Raw genomic sequence first — 16991 nt, 5'->3', positions numbered from 1 at the left:
ATGTTCCTTGGGATGGAAGTATGCTCATGGATATGCTTTTCATGCAGTTTTCAAATATCAGGCCATGATCAAAAGTAACACAAGTCATTTTTAACAACAATTGAGAGAGTTCTGACACGTTCATAAGCTTGTTATGACCAAGAGCATCATGAGGCTATCATCTGCACAGAAAGGAAAATACATATGTTTTTTTGATAACATTTCCAATGAGTAATGCAAAAGACATTTTAGAGCAGAATATTGAATGCCAAACTCAACTTTATTTGCACTCCGATTTGTCATCTAGTTGGACAAAGGAAAGCTTCTCAGCCAATTTGTCAGCTCAAATGTGATGACTCACGTGCGATAAACGTGAGAGTCCTTGTGATTTCTGCCTTCAATGTAAGCTCCCCTTTTCTACTGACTTCTCCGGGGCAATGACATCGCCTCTGGTCCTTTATTACAGCAATTAGGCCTGAGACGCACAAATACGGATGGAATCGTATATGACGTACATCATTGTCCATCAAAAGTACAACTGGAGACAACTATTTTCAGACAATTTGCCGCCATCAAAAGGTGGACCATCTCATTCGTTAACTGATGGCTCCCATTGGAAAAGCATTGGGTCCATCTGAAATACTCAGACACAAAATACTCAGACAACAGTGTGTAGCTAATTCTGGTGGCAATATCTGAACTGTCCAGCAATGTTTTTGCTGCTCTAGGAGAGAATAGTTTCCTCAATGATGCAAGAGCCCACACCTGCCCGCCCGTCCAGCATCACTACTCTGGACGGTTCTGACTTAGAATATGTGGACAACTACAAATACCTAGGTGTCTGGTTAGACTGTAAACTCTCCTTCCAGACTCACATTAAACATCTCCAATCCAAAAAGAAATCTAGAATCGGCTTCCTATTTCGCAACAAAGCATCCTTCACTCATGCTGCCAAACATACCCTCGTAAAATTGACCATCCTACCGATCCTCGACTTCGGCGATGTCATTTTCAAAATAGCCTCCAATTTTCTACTCAACAAATTGGATGCAGTCTATCACAGTGCCATCTGTTTTGTCACCAAAGCCCCATATACTACCCACCACTGCAACCTGTATGCTCTCATTGGCTGGCCCTCGCTTCATACTCGTCGCCAAACCCACTGGCTCCAGGTCATCTATAAATCTTTGCTAGGTAATGCCCCGCCTTATCTCAGCTCACTGGTCACCATAGCAGCATCCCCGCACGCGCTCCAGCAGGTATATCTCACTGGTCACCCCCAAAGCTGCCTCTCCTTGCAGTTCTCTGCTGCCAATGACTGGAACGAACTGCAAAAATCTCTGAAGCTGGAGATTCATATCTCCCTCACTAGCACCAGCTGTCAGAGCAGCTCACAGATCACTGCACCTGTACATAGCTCATCTGTAAATTGCCCATCCAATCTACCTCATCCCCATACTGTATTTATTTATTTATCTTGCTCCTTTGCACCCCAGTATCTCAACTTGCACATGTAACGGATGTGAAATGCTAGCTAGTTAGCGGTGTTCGCGCTAAATAGCGTTTCAAATGGTGAAGTCACTTGCTCTGAGACCTTGAAGTAGTGGTTCCCCTTGCTCTGCAAGGGCCACGGCTTTTGTGGAGCGATGAGTAACAATGCTTCGTGGATGACTGTTGTTGATGTGTGCAGAGGGTCCCTGGTTCAAGCCTGGGTATGGGCGAGGGGACAGACTCAAGTTATACTGTTACACACATTCATCCTCTGCACATCCTACCATTCCAGTGTTTAATTGCTATATTGTAATGACTTTGCCACCGTGGCCTATTTATTGCCTTACCTCTCTTATCCTACCTCATTTGCACTCACTGTATATAGATTTTCCTACTGTATTATTGATTATATGTTTGTTTATTCCATGTGTAACTCTGTATTGTTGTATGTGTCAAACTGCTTTGCTTTATCTTGGCCAGGTCGCAGTTGCAAATGAGAACTTGTTCTCATATAGCCTACCTGGTTAAATAAAGGTGAAATAAAAAATAAATGTACACAGCAGACCCAATGCTGACCTCCCATAATTGATCTGTCCCACCCACCTGCACAGTGGTGTAAATTACATAATTAAGTAAATATGCTTTAAAGTATCTGTACCTTACTACCTATATTTTGGACAACTTTTATTTTTACTTCACTACATTCCTAAAGAATATGATGTACTTTTTACTCCATACATTTTCCCTGGCACCTAAAAGTAATATTTTGAATGCTTAGCAGGACAGGAAAATTGTCAAATTCACAGTTATTAAGAGAACACACCTGGTCATCTCTACTGCCTATGATCTGGCGGACTCACTGAACACAAATGCTTCCTTTGCAAAGTAAGTGTTGTTGTTGAGTATCTGGCTATTCGTAAATTTAAAAAACACATTGTACCATCTGGTTTGCTTAATATAAGGAATTTGAAATTATTTATATTTTTACTTTTGATACTTAAGTATATTTTAGAAATTACATTTGATGTTGATACTTAATTAAGTATAAAAACCAAATACTTTTAAACTTTTACCAAAGTAATATTTTACTGGGTGACTCACTTTTTTCTATTAAATTATCTTGACTTTTACTCAAGTTTGACAATCGGGTACTTTTTCCACCACTGCACCTGCATGAAGAATGACGTCCATGTTACGTTGCAATCACCTTCCCCTGTTGTTTTGCCTTCAATGTTCGGTACTGTGTACATCATGGGTTTCTGTGTCAGTCACCAGAGCGGTGGTCCCTCTCACAGACTGGTGTGAACTGGTGTGGGCCTCGACAGGGCCGTATTAAATATGTATAGTCACCATAGAAGTGCTGACACAACTTACCCACCAAAACATCCTCACACCCTGTACCCTACCCATAGTCAACCCCAACAAATTCTCAAGGAATATACTAGTATGTATAATATATTATATCTCTCTTTGAAATTACAATTTTTATTATCCATCCTGTCTTTTCTTCCACTTTTACTCCTTGTACACCCGTTCTTGCTTCCTCACCTCTCTTTATTTCGCTCTCTCTCCCTGACATTTTCCACCTCTCCCTCTCCTCCCTCCCCTCCCTTTCCCCCAGCCTCATCCTCAGATGGATTCTTCAGTCAGTCGACTGGAACTGGTGCGGCTCCCGGAGAAGCCTTGAGTGAGTGAAAGAGAGTGAGAGGGAAAGATAGAGGGGCGGAGGGGCTGCGCCGAACAGAGGTTGGGTCAGAGCGCTCCGTCGCTTCAGACAATCACAATAGAGAGAGAGGGAGGTTGATATGTGACAGGATGTGGTTTCCCTGAGCTTGCAGAACATAGCCGAGGCATACTTTGAGCATGACTTAAACGCACGCGCTCAAAGTGTTTGCTGCGCACGGTTAGCTAGTGAGCCTCTAGCGGGGATAGAACAAGCTGGCGGAGCTACTGATCCCATCCAGATTTGAGTCTTCTCGCTGTCTTTTTTCCTCATTTTACCGAAAGCCTCGGTTCGAGCTGTATCGGCAGGACCTGAGTGAAGAATCGCAGAGGATCTGAGCGTGGACTGTTGCGCTGTGCTGTTCTGCTGTCAGTAGAATGTGTGTGATTGTTGGAGGAGCCGTTTCAGTGGCTTTCTCTTGATCTCAACAGTGAACTTTCCAAATCCTGTAGTCAACAGCTTCTGATCAGGTAAATCCCTTGTATGTTTACATTAACCTGCATGTGTTTACCACTTAGTCTACATCCTTATTTCTCAAGGCTTGAGAAAATACATATGTAACCTATAGGAAAAGACACTGATAAAGACAGACTGTACAACTCCTTGGACAGAAGTCACAGACAACTTAGTGTTCTAGTTGTTTATAGCGTAACAACTTTCGGAGGCAGATTAATGAGGAGGCGTGTAACAGTCAAGGGATGCCGCAAGCCACACGTTTGGCTTGTGTGCAATGCCTTACAAGAAACTCCTGATCACCAACCCACACTCCTCCCATACACACATGTGTACACACACATAAACACCCGCTCATGCTCAGAGCAGTAATCATGCAGATCAATGAGCTGGTTGGTTTGAAGTCACATGTGTGGCACCAGAGGGGTGAGAATGCCACAAATGTCTACCTGGCTCCAATCACTGAACCCTGATGGTATTTCAAGATGTGCTTGACAAACAGGATTTAGCCATAGCCTCTACTGCAGAGAGAGAGAGAGAGAGTGAGAGAGAGAGTATGTCTGTGTGTTTTTGCCAGTGTGAGAGAAAGTAAGAGGGAGGGACAAAGTAGAGAGTTGAAGGATGTGAGAAGGAATAAGAGGTTGGGAGAAAGGAGAAGAGGGCAAGAGAGAGGAATGCACACAGACAGGAAGAGAGAGAAGGAGTGAGTGAGGGAGAGAGAGAGTTCTGTGAGTGCTGTTTAAGTGAACTGTTAATCATTACCAGCTGGTGGGTTGTGAGTGCTGGGCTGTTAACCCTTTATTGTTGCTGGGTCACGAGCTAGCACACACACACACACACAGATGGAAATACTTTTCACCAGGAACCCCCAAATGACTGCATCACAGACTAGCCACAACCCAAATATAACTGGCCAACTATAACTAGGAACTCACTATTGTGCGTTTCATAAAGTTGGTCATGTTTACAGATTTTCTGAAAATTGACGTCAGTCGTCCAGCTGCATTGACGTTCAAATTTCCACTTGAATCCAGTTCCCATATGTTTGCTACCGGACCAGGGTGTAGAGATTTCTCTGGTACTGAGTTGAATTTGAATTGAATTGGCGAGTCTTTCTTGATTTAAACTTTTAATTGATGTTCTACTCTCCACAGCATGTACAGTGCAAACATTCACAGAGGGAAAGGGAAAACATTGACCACTAGTCTACAAGTTTCCTGCGTTTTACAGTAAAGTACTTGAACCTAGTTCTATCTTCCAATGAAACATAGTTTAAACAAGAACCAAAACTGAGAATTACTGAAATAATATTTCCATATTGAAAGATTCTACACACACAATCCCACACATACTGTATTTATCCCTATGTCCCTCCCTACAAGTACATGCCCACCGTATTTTAGGCCTTTGGATAAACAGCTTAGCTGACGGGTAATTCTTTGCACTTCTCCTGACAGTGATGACAGTCTAAGTGGATTATACTCTTGCATAAGCATCACATCTATATCCTTTGAAATGCTTGGGTACATGATCTGTGGCAAAGATTGTTCCTTTTTCTTTCTTTAGGGATGGGCTTTCGAAGAGACCAATTTATTCAAGCCTTTGGCATAGCCTTAAATGACTAAGAATGGATATTAAGAGAAGTCCTTTTGCTGGAAGGAAAACATGGTGGTATCTAATATTCACTTGTTTTGTAGTGGCTAAGCGAGGAAGACAACTCCCCCTTTGATACTGTATTTGTCAAAGGGAAATTGACTGGGTGGTCAAGAATTGCATCGGTATTGATCAAGTAATGTTCAAGGACTTGTCGATACTGTATCTGAAAAGCAAAACTTGGCTTCAGTTGGCCGTAATAAAAAATGGCCTCTGCCTCCAGCAAGTTTGCTGAAAACCAATGAGACGTTCCTTGAAATCTTTATCCCTAATGTTTTGGAAAACAGAATATGACAAAGTCATTCATGTTTCTATTATCAACTGGCTTTTTCTCTTTCACATGATTATTTTCCTTCTTGCTGTGTGCCATTCACTTTGGCCATGATCTGACTCATCCATTTGCTATGTTTATCCATGATAGATTTAGAAACGTGTTGAGTTCAGACTATTGTATAAAGCCCAGTGTGAATAGATCAGATTATACATCGTTTATCAAGATAATGACTGTCAAACAAAGCAAATGCAAAATACAGAACTGAAAGTCAGAGACTGGGAGGAAATTATAGAGAAGATCTTATAGGCAGTGAGAGAAGGGAGAAGGCAGAGACGAGAGCTTAGCCCTTGGAGAGAGGAAAATAGAGATATTGGTGTCTATTATTCTCCTGAGAGGGGAAGTAGTTCTAAAGGGGCTGGTTCCCATGGCAATAGCTCCCTACAGTACATGTGTGTCTGAGTGCAGCATATGTAGCCGGCTGTGCCCAGGCCTTGAGACGATAGAGGGATGGCTTAGAGAGAACCAACCACCGGGCCAGCCAGGACACTCAGCCTTGAAGCACTGGAGAGGCTCAAGCAGACGCTTGTTTACTACACTCTGTTTTTACCAGCACTTATCTCCCCTCATCTTTCAGCAAGGCTCTTTCTTTATGTGTGTCATTATGTCTTGTCCTTGGAGATTTCAATTGAATATAATAAACTGTCTAGCTGTGGGTTTTCAAAAAACCTATTCCAGTTTTCAGAGAAGGCCCAGTGTTTGGGAATGCGTTATGGTCATTGTTTTCATCTTAACTACAGGGCTTTCAAGCTATGTAATATTAACACTGGTCTAATTGTTTTTGTTGCTGTAGTATGGTCACCAACGCCACCTAAATCCCAGCCCAACTCTGTTTTTCCTCTGTCGGGCCCCTTGCTCCTATCCTCCTTGTCACTGTCCTGCCCAGGTGAGGAGCCAAGGAAGGAAGGGAGGGAGGAAGTCTAAACAGGGAATGGCCCTTCTCCGGGCCCCTGAGAGCACTCTCCCTCCTGAGTGGACAACACAACAGCTGCCAGGAAACTGCGCCTTGTGCACAACTGCTTTATTTGTCACATTGAAGAACCGGGGTAATCGGATTTAATGTGATCGACACAGGCAGAAGTCAGGGGCAGAGACTGGGGCAATGTACGTGTTTTAAAGAGCGACTGCCCCTGAAAAGCAACTTGAAAACAGCCTATGTGGCATCGATGGGAGTCAAACATTTATTCGATTGTGAAAATTGACTACAAAGTGTAAATAGGATAATTTTGGTCGTAAAGTCAGTCTCGTCCAAAACAGAGATTTGTCAGATGATAGGAAAAAAATTAGTACGTCACGGAATGAAGGGTACTGTCAATTTCATTTGGGTTGGATTTATTTCAATCCTGCTCACAGCTGGCAGCACCCAAGTAATCATCATTTCGGGGCACAGCTGCATGTGATCTGATCGTAATGCCCATGGTCAATTTGGTTTGACGTTCGATATCCCTATGGGGCCAGTTAGGGACCAATAGTAAATTACCCAATTTACTGTACACCGGACAATATTTTTAAATGTCAATAGCACCAGATTTTAAAATGACTTAAAAACCTTAAACCAACTATACATTTTAGAAATACAAAAATTGAAAGTATTTAATGAGAACTAAAATATGTGCAACATTAAAATATTGTTCCATTTGCATTGCGTAAGTTATTGACAGTCCCTAACTAGTCCCAGAGCTAGGCTGTCCAATGTCAACTTTGCCACAGTTGCACACCAGACGGCTGAAGCTAATTGGCGAAAGACGTTAGATAGCGCTAGCCTAGGTGACTTCGAGACACAAGACTAGACAAGACTGATTAGACTAGTTCAAGTTATTTAGAAGGATGAGTGACTGTAACTGTGTAGTGTTTTAGGAGAGTGAATGTACATAAGCTTGCCACATGCGAACAAACACAGAAGAGATACCCCCCCCCCCCCCTCAAGACAAATCTTGTTTGCCTTCACTGCATTTCTTAACGACCAAGCTGAAAAACAAGGCCAAATCAGGAAGTTCAGCCCCCCTTTTAGTTTGGAGATGGCTAACTCTTCCTCTAATCCAGTGGTCACCAAACTTTTCTGAGTCAAGATCACTTTCTATGTCAAAAATGCAAGCTGAGATCTACCACTCAGATTTAAAAAACAAACACAACTTAAATAACGTAAGCCTATGCAACATTACCCAATTAAAACAGTTCTGTAGCATTGAGGTTTGTGCCGTAAGCTATAAGCCCAATACATTGTCACTGCATATTGGCTATGCTTGAATTCCCCTGCCAAGGTTGTTCTTCTCAGACCATTTTGGAATGATATTTAAAATGAGGTATATGATCACACTGGTAGTAGATCATTTGTTGTGTTACTTGTGAGGCACAGCAAAGTGAGCATGATCATTTGTTTATTTTTTAAATATATTTGTTATATTACTGGACTCGTGGTCAGTCTGAGAAGGAAGGAGCAGCGGTGAGGCTGCCTCTCACCCGACTCATCGACCTCTGCTCTCCATTCCTCCACTGAGAAAAGGAGACAGTCTTCCAGCTGATGGCGAAACTCAAGTCACACTGCATTATTTTTGCCTCATGCACCTATTCATGTTATTCCTATGACCAGAGAAAGTGAAATATTCCTCCGGCTTAAAAACGCTAATAATAACAACACAAGCTGATTGGAACCCTTTTCTAACATTATACTCATTCCTTGCAGCTGCAGTTGGTTGTAGCATGACATTTCATAACACTTTACCCAATATATTTAGTGTGTTCCCCTCAGGCTAGTACTCCACTATCACATATTTACAATACAACATCCATGTGTATGTGAAAAGTATCTTGTGGGGCTGGAGTTGGGTAAAAGGTACAACATTGGTCAGTTTAGGAACCAAACAGGTTCATGGCTAACAAACGTGACCTTCTACACTGAACAAAAATATAAATGCAACATGTAAAGTGTTGGTCCCATGTTTCATGAGCTGAAATATCCTAGAAATGTTCCATATGCAAAAAAATATTATTTCCCTGTTAGTGAGTGTTTATCCTTTGCTAAGATAATTCATCCACCTGACAGGTGTGGCATATCAAGAAGCTGATCAAAAAGCATGATCATTACACAGGTGCACCTTGTGCTGGGGACAATAAAAGGCCACTCTAAAATGTGCAGTTTTGTCACACAACACAATGCCACAGATGTCTCAAGTTTTGAGGGAGTGTGCAATTGGCAGGAATGTCCACCAGAGCTGTTGCCAGATAATTGAATGTTCATTTCTCTTCCATAAGCAGCCTCAATGTCATTTTATAGAATTTGGCAGTACGTCCAACCGGCCTCACAACCGCAGACCACATGTAACCACGCCAGCCCAGGACCTCCACATCCGGCTTCTTCATATCAAATTTGATTTGTCACATGCCCCGAAGGTGTAGATCAGGGGTGGGAAACTCCAGTCCTCGGGGGCCTGATTCGTGTCACACTATTTCTCCATCCCAAGCAAACACACCTGATTAATCAAATTGCATTCTAAACTGAAGATCATGATTAGGTGATTACTGGAGTCAGGTGTGTTAGGTGGACCTGGGGCAAAACTGTGACACAAATCAGGCCCTCGAGGACTGGACCCTGGTGTAGACCTTACTGTGCAATGTTTACTTACAAGCCCTTAATTAACCAACAATGCATGGTATGAGACAAGCCACCCGGACAACTGATGAAACTGTTGTTTTGCATAACCAAATAATTTCTGCTCAAACTGTCAGAAACCATCTCAGGGAAGCTCAACTGCGTGCACGTCTTCCTCACCAGGGTCTTGACCTAACCCAAGTGGGCAACTCCTCACCATCGATAGCCACTGGCATGCTGGAGAAGTGTGCTCTTTGCGGATGAATCCCGGTTTCAACTGTACCGGGCAGTTGGCAGACAGCAGCGTGTATGTCGTGGTGTGAGCCAGCGATGTTTGCTGATGTCAACATTGTGATCAGAGTGTCCAATGATGGAGGTGGGGTTATGGTTTTGGCAGGCATAAGCTACGGACAATGCATTTTATTTTATCGATGGCAATTTGACTGCACAGAGGTACTGTGACAAGATCCCGAGGCCCATTGTTGTGCCATATATCTGCCGACCATCACCCCAGTTCTTTCATGGCCTGCATACTCACCAGATATGTCACCCATTGAGCATGTTTGGGATGCTCTGGATTCACATTTACCACAGCGTGTTCCAGATCCAGACCACAATCAACAGCCTGATCAACTCTATGCCAAGGAGAAGAGCTGTATGAAATAATAATATAATGACTGGTTTTCTGATTTTCTGATCCACGCCAATCTTTTTTATTAACCATCTGTGACCAACAGATGCATATGTATTCCCAGTCATGTGAAATCCATAGCTTAGGGCCTAATTCATTTATTTCGTTGACTGATTTCCTTACATGAACTGTAAAATCATTGAAATTGTTGCAGGTTGCGTTTATATTTTGTTCAGTATATATCTGTCCTATAGAAGTACAACCGGTCGTTACTAATTCAGCAAAGAATCAATGCCTTTCTGTTTTTCTGACAATATCGAGCCTTTGTTTAGACTGTTGGTGTAACCCAAACTCCCTTGCTGTCAGTCTAAAAAGCAGAGGAGATTAACCAAAGCGGCCCGTGGAGGCAGAGCTCAGACAGCCTGCTCAGAACATGCACCTCGACTCTTGAGGAGAAGTTTGAGAGGGAAAACAGTCACTCTGAAAATCATAAACATCTCACACTTCCGCTGTCAACTCTAAAAATACCCGGCCTCGCCTCGCTCCCCCCCGTCGGTCTCCAGGAGCTATACAAATAAGAGCCCCTCCGTTTTTCTAAAATGTTCAGCCCATTGTTTTTCTCTCTTTTTGTTCAGACTTCTGCCTCTCCTGTACACAACATCGCGGAGCCTCTCTCCGGAGTTCACTGGAACTTAAACAGAGCAGAGCACATCTGAGGTGAAAGAGAGAATATTAAAAACAGGATATTTTACTGTAGTATTTGCATATTTTCTTTGATGACAGAAAAATGTTGATGTCATTGAGCCAAGTTGCTTTAGAGTTCAGTCCTGGGGGGCTGTTTAGGAGAAATTTAACACTTTTTGGGAAATGGAAGATCTATTTTTTTGTTTATTTTGGCTTTGAAATGTGTGCTCTTGATTTGAGAACTGAGGCATGAGCCCCAGTTTAAAGACACAGTGGAGAAATTACACAATTCCCAGAGATGACTCACCGAGCTCTATTTTCAACATTTAAAACCAATTTTAAAACCTCTTTGAAACATATTTACAAAAGTACAAAACATCAGATCCTACAAGCAATTCCTTGTATTCACTGGCGTACTACACGCCCTGCAGCCCCACAAGGCAGGTCATAAGCCATGAATTTCTTTTTTAGAATGACAGGAAATAAGCTGGAAAACTGCTAAATTCTCTGACTCATGGCAAAATGTTTAGAATAGCAGGACATTTGCTTAGAAAATGCTAAATTCTCTCAGCCTCATTGCAAAATCTGTAGAAAAGTATGAGATGGTCTATAAAACTGCAGTATGCCGCTGCTTGCATTGACTTGAAAGCCATTGCTTGTATTGTTATAAATTATACATTTTATGCACACTCATGAAATTGATCAAAAAGAGACATACAAACACGGATATCTATGTAGGTGTTGTCATGAGAGCCACTGTCTTCCACAACACTTTTGAATCTCTGCCATCTCCCCCTTCTTGTCACTTCTATTCAACAGGGTCTAATTACAGTGGCCTCTCTCTCCAGACTCTACTTGCCATGCATTACCTAACTCGTCTCTCTAACGAACAATCTCCAACCAGCCACCCATTTCCTCTTTTTCCCTTGATTGATTCTCACCTTTTCATTCTTCCTGCTCACCTCATTAACAGAGCACCGGTTCGCCCCCCCCCCCCCCATCTCCCCCATCCTCCTATCTCCGCCACGGCCTCTTGGATTAGTAAGCTGGCGGAGCCCGGAACGGCGTATAATTAGAGGGGAACATAATAAAGTGCGTTCCTCATCAGCTGGGGGGCCGGTGCCCCCTGGACCACCATCCCACCCTCCCGGGTTTAATCAGCAGAGTACAATGGGATATTACCTGTGCCAGCCTGAGCCAATGGAGATGCAGCACCGCTGTCACAAGCCATTTCGGTGACGCCCGGTGCACAGGCTCTTTAGAGGCCCTTTTCCATAGTCTTTCATGGTTGTCTCTGTTAATTTGTCCCCCAGGGAAAGAGGGCTCCGGAGCCCATGAAAAATCAAGCTCATTTATGCCCTTATTTATTTATTTGTTTATTTGGAGCCACTTATACAGCATGTTTTTCTTTATTGGTTTTCCCTCTGAGACTCCCTTGGGGCCCTGTACGTGAGGGGTGTGTGTGTGTGTGTGATATCAAGAGATTAATCCATTTCTCCCTAAATTGGACATGTTTTATGCTTTGGGGACTGGTGTCCGGTTTCACCCACACACGGGTGTCAGGTAGCCTTGCAGTTAGAGCATTGGGCTAGTAACCAAAAGGTTGCTAGTTTAAATCTGAGCCAACAAGGTGATGGCAGACCCTGGCCATGACCCCACTCTTCGAGGGTGTCTCAGGGGGAATTAGGATATGCAAAAAAACACATTTCCAATTCACACGTGTATTAATTAACACTTGTACATGTGTGAAATAGGACAAATTTAAGAACCCTCATTATTATTATTATTGTTATTATTATACACACACACACATTCTTACAGAACCTCATTCAGCCCCATCTATTCCCTATGTAGGATCCACACACACTCTGGGGAGATGGGCTGTGGACTGAGGAAGCTGAAGCCATCAGAGGAGAGCAGTCCAGGGAAGATCTACTCCACCCTGAAGAGACCACAGGTGGAGACCAAGGTGGGCGTGGCCTACACATACCAATACGTCGACTTCCTCGTAGGGAATTACGGTAAGACATGCAACGTTTCAGAGAGAATTCAGTGGTTATTTCTAAGCCGTTTGAAAAATGTATTAGTCGCTGTTACAGTAAGAATACTAAATTATAATGTTCTCCAACTCTCTTTTTACACACCGAAGATATCTGTAACCATCATATTATTAGGGGTGGCAGGTAACCTAGTGGTTAGAGCATTGGGCCAGTAACCGAAAGGTTGCTAGATCGAATCCCCGAGCTGACAAGGTAAAAATCTGTCGTTTTGCCCCTGAATAAGGCAGTTAACCCACTATTCCTAGGCTGTCATTATAAATAATAATTTGTTCTTAACTGACTTGCCTACTTAAATCAAGGTTCAATAAAAAATATATATTGTTCAAGTTCAGTACCAGACATAAAGCTGACAAACACAACAGGTTCTCCAACCACAGAACACATTCTCCACCTCTCACATCGTTAGATGGAAATACATTCCTCCACCATAATAGACTCCATCTCCCTCTCCCACCTCCTCACACACCCGCAGCCCACAGAGGCCTTTCTTGTTGCAATTTGAGGTGTTTATGAGATGCAAGGTGGGTGTTGCTTCCTGAGACCTGCTCTGCTCAGGGGCGGGGCCCATGGAAGCTGGGGATAAATATAGCCATCACTTTATTTCCCGTCAAGAGAAGTTACAGTGTGAATGATGGTGGGCTGGTGGGAGATGCAGTCCTCTGGAGCCGGGAGAAGCTGGGAGATGTAGTGTGCTGTGCGTCGGCTGTGACAGTTTATTAGACTCCATTAGCGAGTCACTTTGACGGGGAGAGAATGGGTACTAAGATACACCATCTGGGTGTCTGGGGCTGTATGTGTGCGTCTCTCTCGCTTTCTGTCTCTCCTGCGCTCTCGCTCTCTCCCACTGTTGTCTGTCTCGCTCGCTCTTTCTCAGTTCTCTGCCTCGCTCTTTTTTTTAAAGCTGTGCCTGTTTATGTCTCCTAGGACTATATTGAGTCTGTGTAGTGTTTGGGACCGTCTGAAAATCCTTACATTATCGAAACAGTTTTCCAGGGTAACTGTTGGGGGATAACTTACTGTATGTAATTCTATTGTACCAGGCATTTGACTAGGCTACAGGTAGTTCCACAGTTCCTGCCACTGTTCGTGCTGTTTCCTAGAAAATACACAACATTTAATATGATCACAGAAGTGCACTATACATACTCATGGCTGTATATACTAACTAGCCTGTTTATTCCAATTTGTAATGTAAATGTGGCCTCTTTTGTATCCAGGTTCATACTTTCTTGTTCTAAAAAGTGTTTTGGTTTCAGCAACAGGCTCTAACAAAACACTTTCAACTAATCAAATTGTTCAGATAACTATGAGAATTGAGGACAAAATTAGGACATTAGGAAGATTACAAATGTTTGTGTTTATTTGTTTCCAATCATGTCCATAGCTCAATGTATCTCTAAAACAGGCACCATATAGCACTGCTAGTCACTTTTAGGGGGTTTTCACATCTGAAATTTGGTACCCTGGTTCGGTGTCCTGGAGCATTTTGTGAGAATTCTACAGAATATGTTTTGCTTTCACAAGACCTGAAAATAACAGTTTCAAGGTGCGATTAGCATTTTACATGACGTTAGCGAGCTAGCTTGTTTACAACGGGCAAAAAAGTTCCACACAACTCACGCTGTCATGTCACAATATCTGGTACTCTGGTTCTGGGTCTTGGTCCCGCTACTCACACAGGTCCAGGATCTTTTGGGTTTCATGTTATGCAGGTGAGTGAGGACCCAAAAGCGATTTAACAGAAACAGAGTCTTTTAATGTCCAAACAGGGAAAACATAAATCCTCAATCTTTACAGGAGATGTCCAAACAGGGAAAACATAAATCCTCTATCTTTACAGGAGAGTCCCCCTTCTAGTAGTAGAGGAGAATAGCAGGGCTAGCGGCAACAGACTGCTGGTCCCTCCGGGTAGGCGCGGGCCGTAGAGGACAGAGACACCTGCTCACACGCAGCATCTGATGAAGAGGCAGATTACGACAGGACGGGACAAGGGCAAAGCAAACAAGAATCCGACAAGGACAGAAGCAGAAACAGAGAGAGAAATAGAGACTTAATCAGAGGGCAAAAGAGGGGACAGGTGTGAGAGAGTAAACGAGGTCGTTAGGAGAATGAGGAACAGCTGGGAGCAGGAACGGAACGATAGAGAGATAGAGAGAGAGAAAGTAACCTAATACGACCAGCAGGGAAACGAAGAGAAGAGAAAGCACAGGGACAAGACATAACATGACAATACATGACAGTACCCCCCCACTCACCGAGCGCCTCCTGGCGCACTCGAGGAGGAAACCTGGCGGCAACGGAGGAAATCATCGATCAGCGAACGGTCCAGCACGTCCCGAGATGGAACCCAACTCCTTTCCTCAGGACCGTACCCCTCCCAATCCACTAGGTACTGATGACCACGGCCCCGAGGACGCATGTCCATAATCTTCCGGACCCTGTAGATAGGTGCGCCCTCGACAAGGACGGGGGGGGAGACGAACGGGGCGCGAAGAAAAGGCTTGACACAGGAGACATGGAAGACCGGGTGGACGCGACGAAGATGTCGCGGAAGAAGAAGTCGCACTGCGACAGGATTAACGACCTGAGAAATACGGAACGGACCAATGAACCGCGGGGTCAATTTGCGAGAAGCTGTCATAAGGGGAAGGTTACGAGTAGAGAGCCATACTCTCTGACCGCGACAATACCTAGGACTCTTAGTCCTACGCTTATTAGCGGCTCTCACAGTCTGCGCCCTATAACGGCAAAGTGCAGACCTGACCCTCTTCCAGGTGCGCTCACAACGTTGGACAAAAGCCTGAGCGGAGGGACGCTGGACTCGGCGAGCTGGGACGAGAACAGAGGAGGCTGGTACCGAGGCTACTCTGAAAAGGAGATAGCCCGGTCGCAGACGAAGGAAGCGAGTTGTGAGCGTATTCTGCCCAGGGAGCTGTTCTGCCCAAGACGCAGGGTTTCGAAAGGAAAGACTGCGTAAGATGCGACCAATAGTCTGATTGGCCCGTTCTGCTTGACCGTTAGACTGGGGTGAAAACCGGAAGAGAGACTGACGGAAGCCCCAATCAAACGGCAAAACTCCCTCCAAAATTGAGACGTGAATTGCGGACCCCTGTCCGAAACGGCGTCTGACGGAAGGCCATGAATTCTGAAAACATTCTCAATGATGATTTGTGCCGTCTCTTTAGCAGAAGGAAGCTTAGCGAGGGAATAAAATGAGCCGCCTTAGAGAACCTATCGACAACCGTTAGAATAACAGTCTTCCCCGCTGACGAAGGCAGACCGGTAATAAAGTCTAAGGCGATGTGAGACCACGGTCGAGAGGGAATGGAAAGCGGTCTGAGACGGCCGGCAGGAGGAGAGTTACCGGACTTAGTCTGCGCGCAGTCCGAACAAGCAGCCACGAAACGACGCGTGTCATGCTCCTGAGTGGGCCACCAAAAACGCTGGCGAATAGAAGCAAGCGTACCCCGAACGCCGGGGTGGCCGGCTAACTTGGCAGAGTGAGCCCACTGAAGAACGGCCAGACGAGTAGGAACGGGAACGAAAGAAGGTTCCTAGGACAAGCGCGCGCGACGTGTGAGTGAGTGCTTGCTTTACCTGCCTCTCAATTCCCCAGACAGTCAACCCGACAACACGCCCCTCAGGGAGAATCCCCTCGGGGTCGGTGGAGGCTACTGAAGAACTGAAGAGACGGGATAAAGCATCAGGCTTGGTGTTCTTTGAGCCCGGACGATAAGAAATAACGAACTCGAAACGAGCGAAAAACAGCGCCCAACGAGCCTGACGCGCATTAAGTCGTTTGGCAGAACGGATGTACTCAAGGTTCTTATGGTCAGTCCAAACGACAAAGGAACGGTCGCCCCTCAACCACTGTCGCCATTCGCCTAAGGCTAAGCGGATGGCGAGCAGTTCAAGCGGTTTCCCACATCATAGTTACGTTCTGACGGCGACAGGCGATGAGAAAAATACACGCAAGGGTGGACCTTATCGTCAGAATGGGACCGCTGGGACAGAATGGCTCCCACGCCCACCTCTGACGCGTCAACCTCGACAATGAACTGTCTAGAGACGTCAGGTGTAACAAGGATAGGAGCGGATGTAAACGCTTCTTGAGGAGATCAAAAGCTCCCTGGGCGGAAACGGACCACTTAAAGCACGTCTTGACAGAAGTAAGGGCTGTGAGAGGAGCTGCCACCTGACCGAAATTACGAATGAAACGACGATAGAAATTCGCGAAACCGAGAAAGCGCTGCAGCTCGACACGTGACTTAGGGACGGGCCAATCGCTGACAGCTTGGACCTTAGCGGGATCCATCTGAATGCCTTCAGCGGAAATAACAGAACCGAGAAATGTGACGGAGGAGACATGAAAAGCGCACTTCTCAGCCTTCACATAA

The 16991-nt window shown here is 44.5% G+C and overlaps 1 protein-coding gene across 2 annotated transcripts in view; it reads left to right on the top strand.

The window, feature by feature from the left end:
* Positions 1–3204: 3204 nt before the first annotated feature.
* LOC115104405 (raftlin-like) overlaps positions 3205–16991 on the top strand; it is a 71660-nt gene continuing 57873 nt past the window's right edge. Inside the window, exons 1-2 of one of the 2 annotated variants that reach the window (XM_029625839.2) lie at positions 3205–3663; positions 12389–12555. In XM_029625839.2, coding sequence (XP_029481699.1) covers positions 12411–12555 — 145 coding nt within the window. In that variant the 5' untranslated portion in view covers positions 3205–3663; positions 12389–12410. The remainder of the gene's footprint in view (positions 3664–12388; positions 12556–16991) is intronic. The other variant, XM_029625832.2, reaches the window with a different exon arrangement.

This window comes from Oncorhynchus nerka, linkage group LG3 (assembly GCF_034236695.1).
Source record: "Oncorhynchus nerka isolate Pitt River linkage group LG3, Oner_Uvic_2.0, whole genome shotgun sequence".
Taxonomy (NCBI): Eukaryota; Metazoa; Chordata; class Actinopteri; order Salmoniformes; family Salmonidae; genus Oncorhynchus; species Oncorhynchus nerka.
This window is presented reverse-complemented; position numbering and strand designations above follow the sequence as displayed.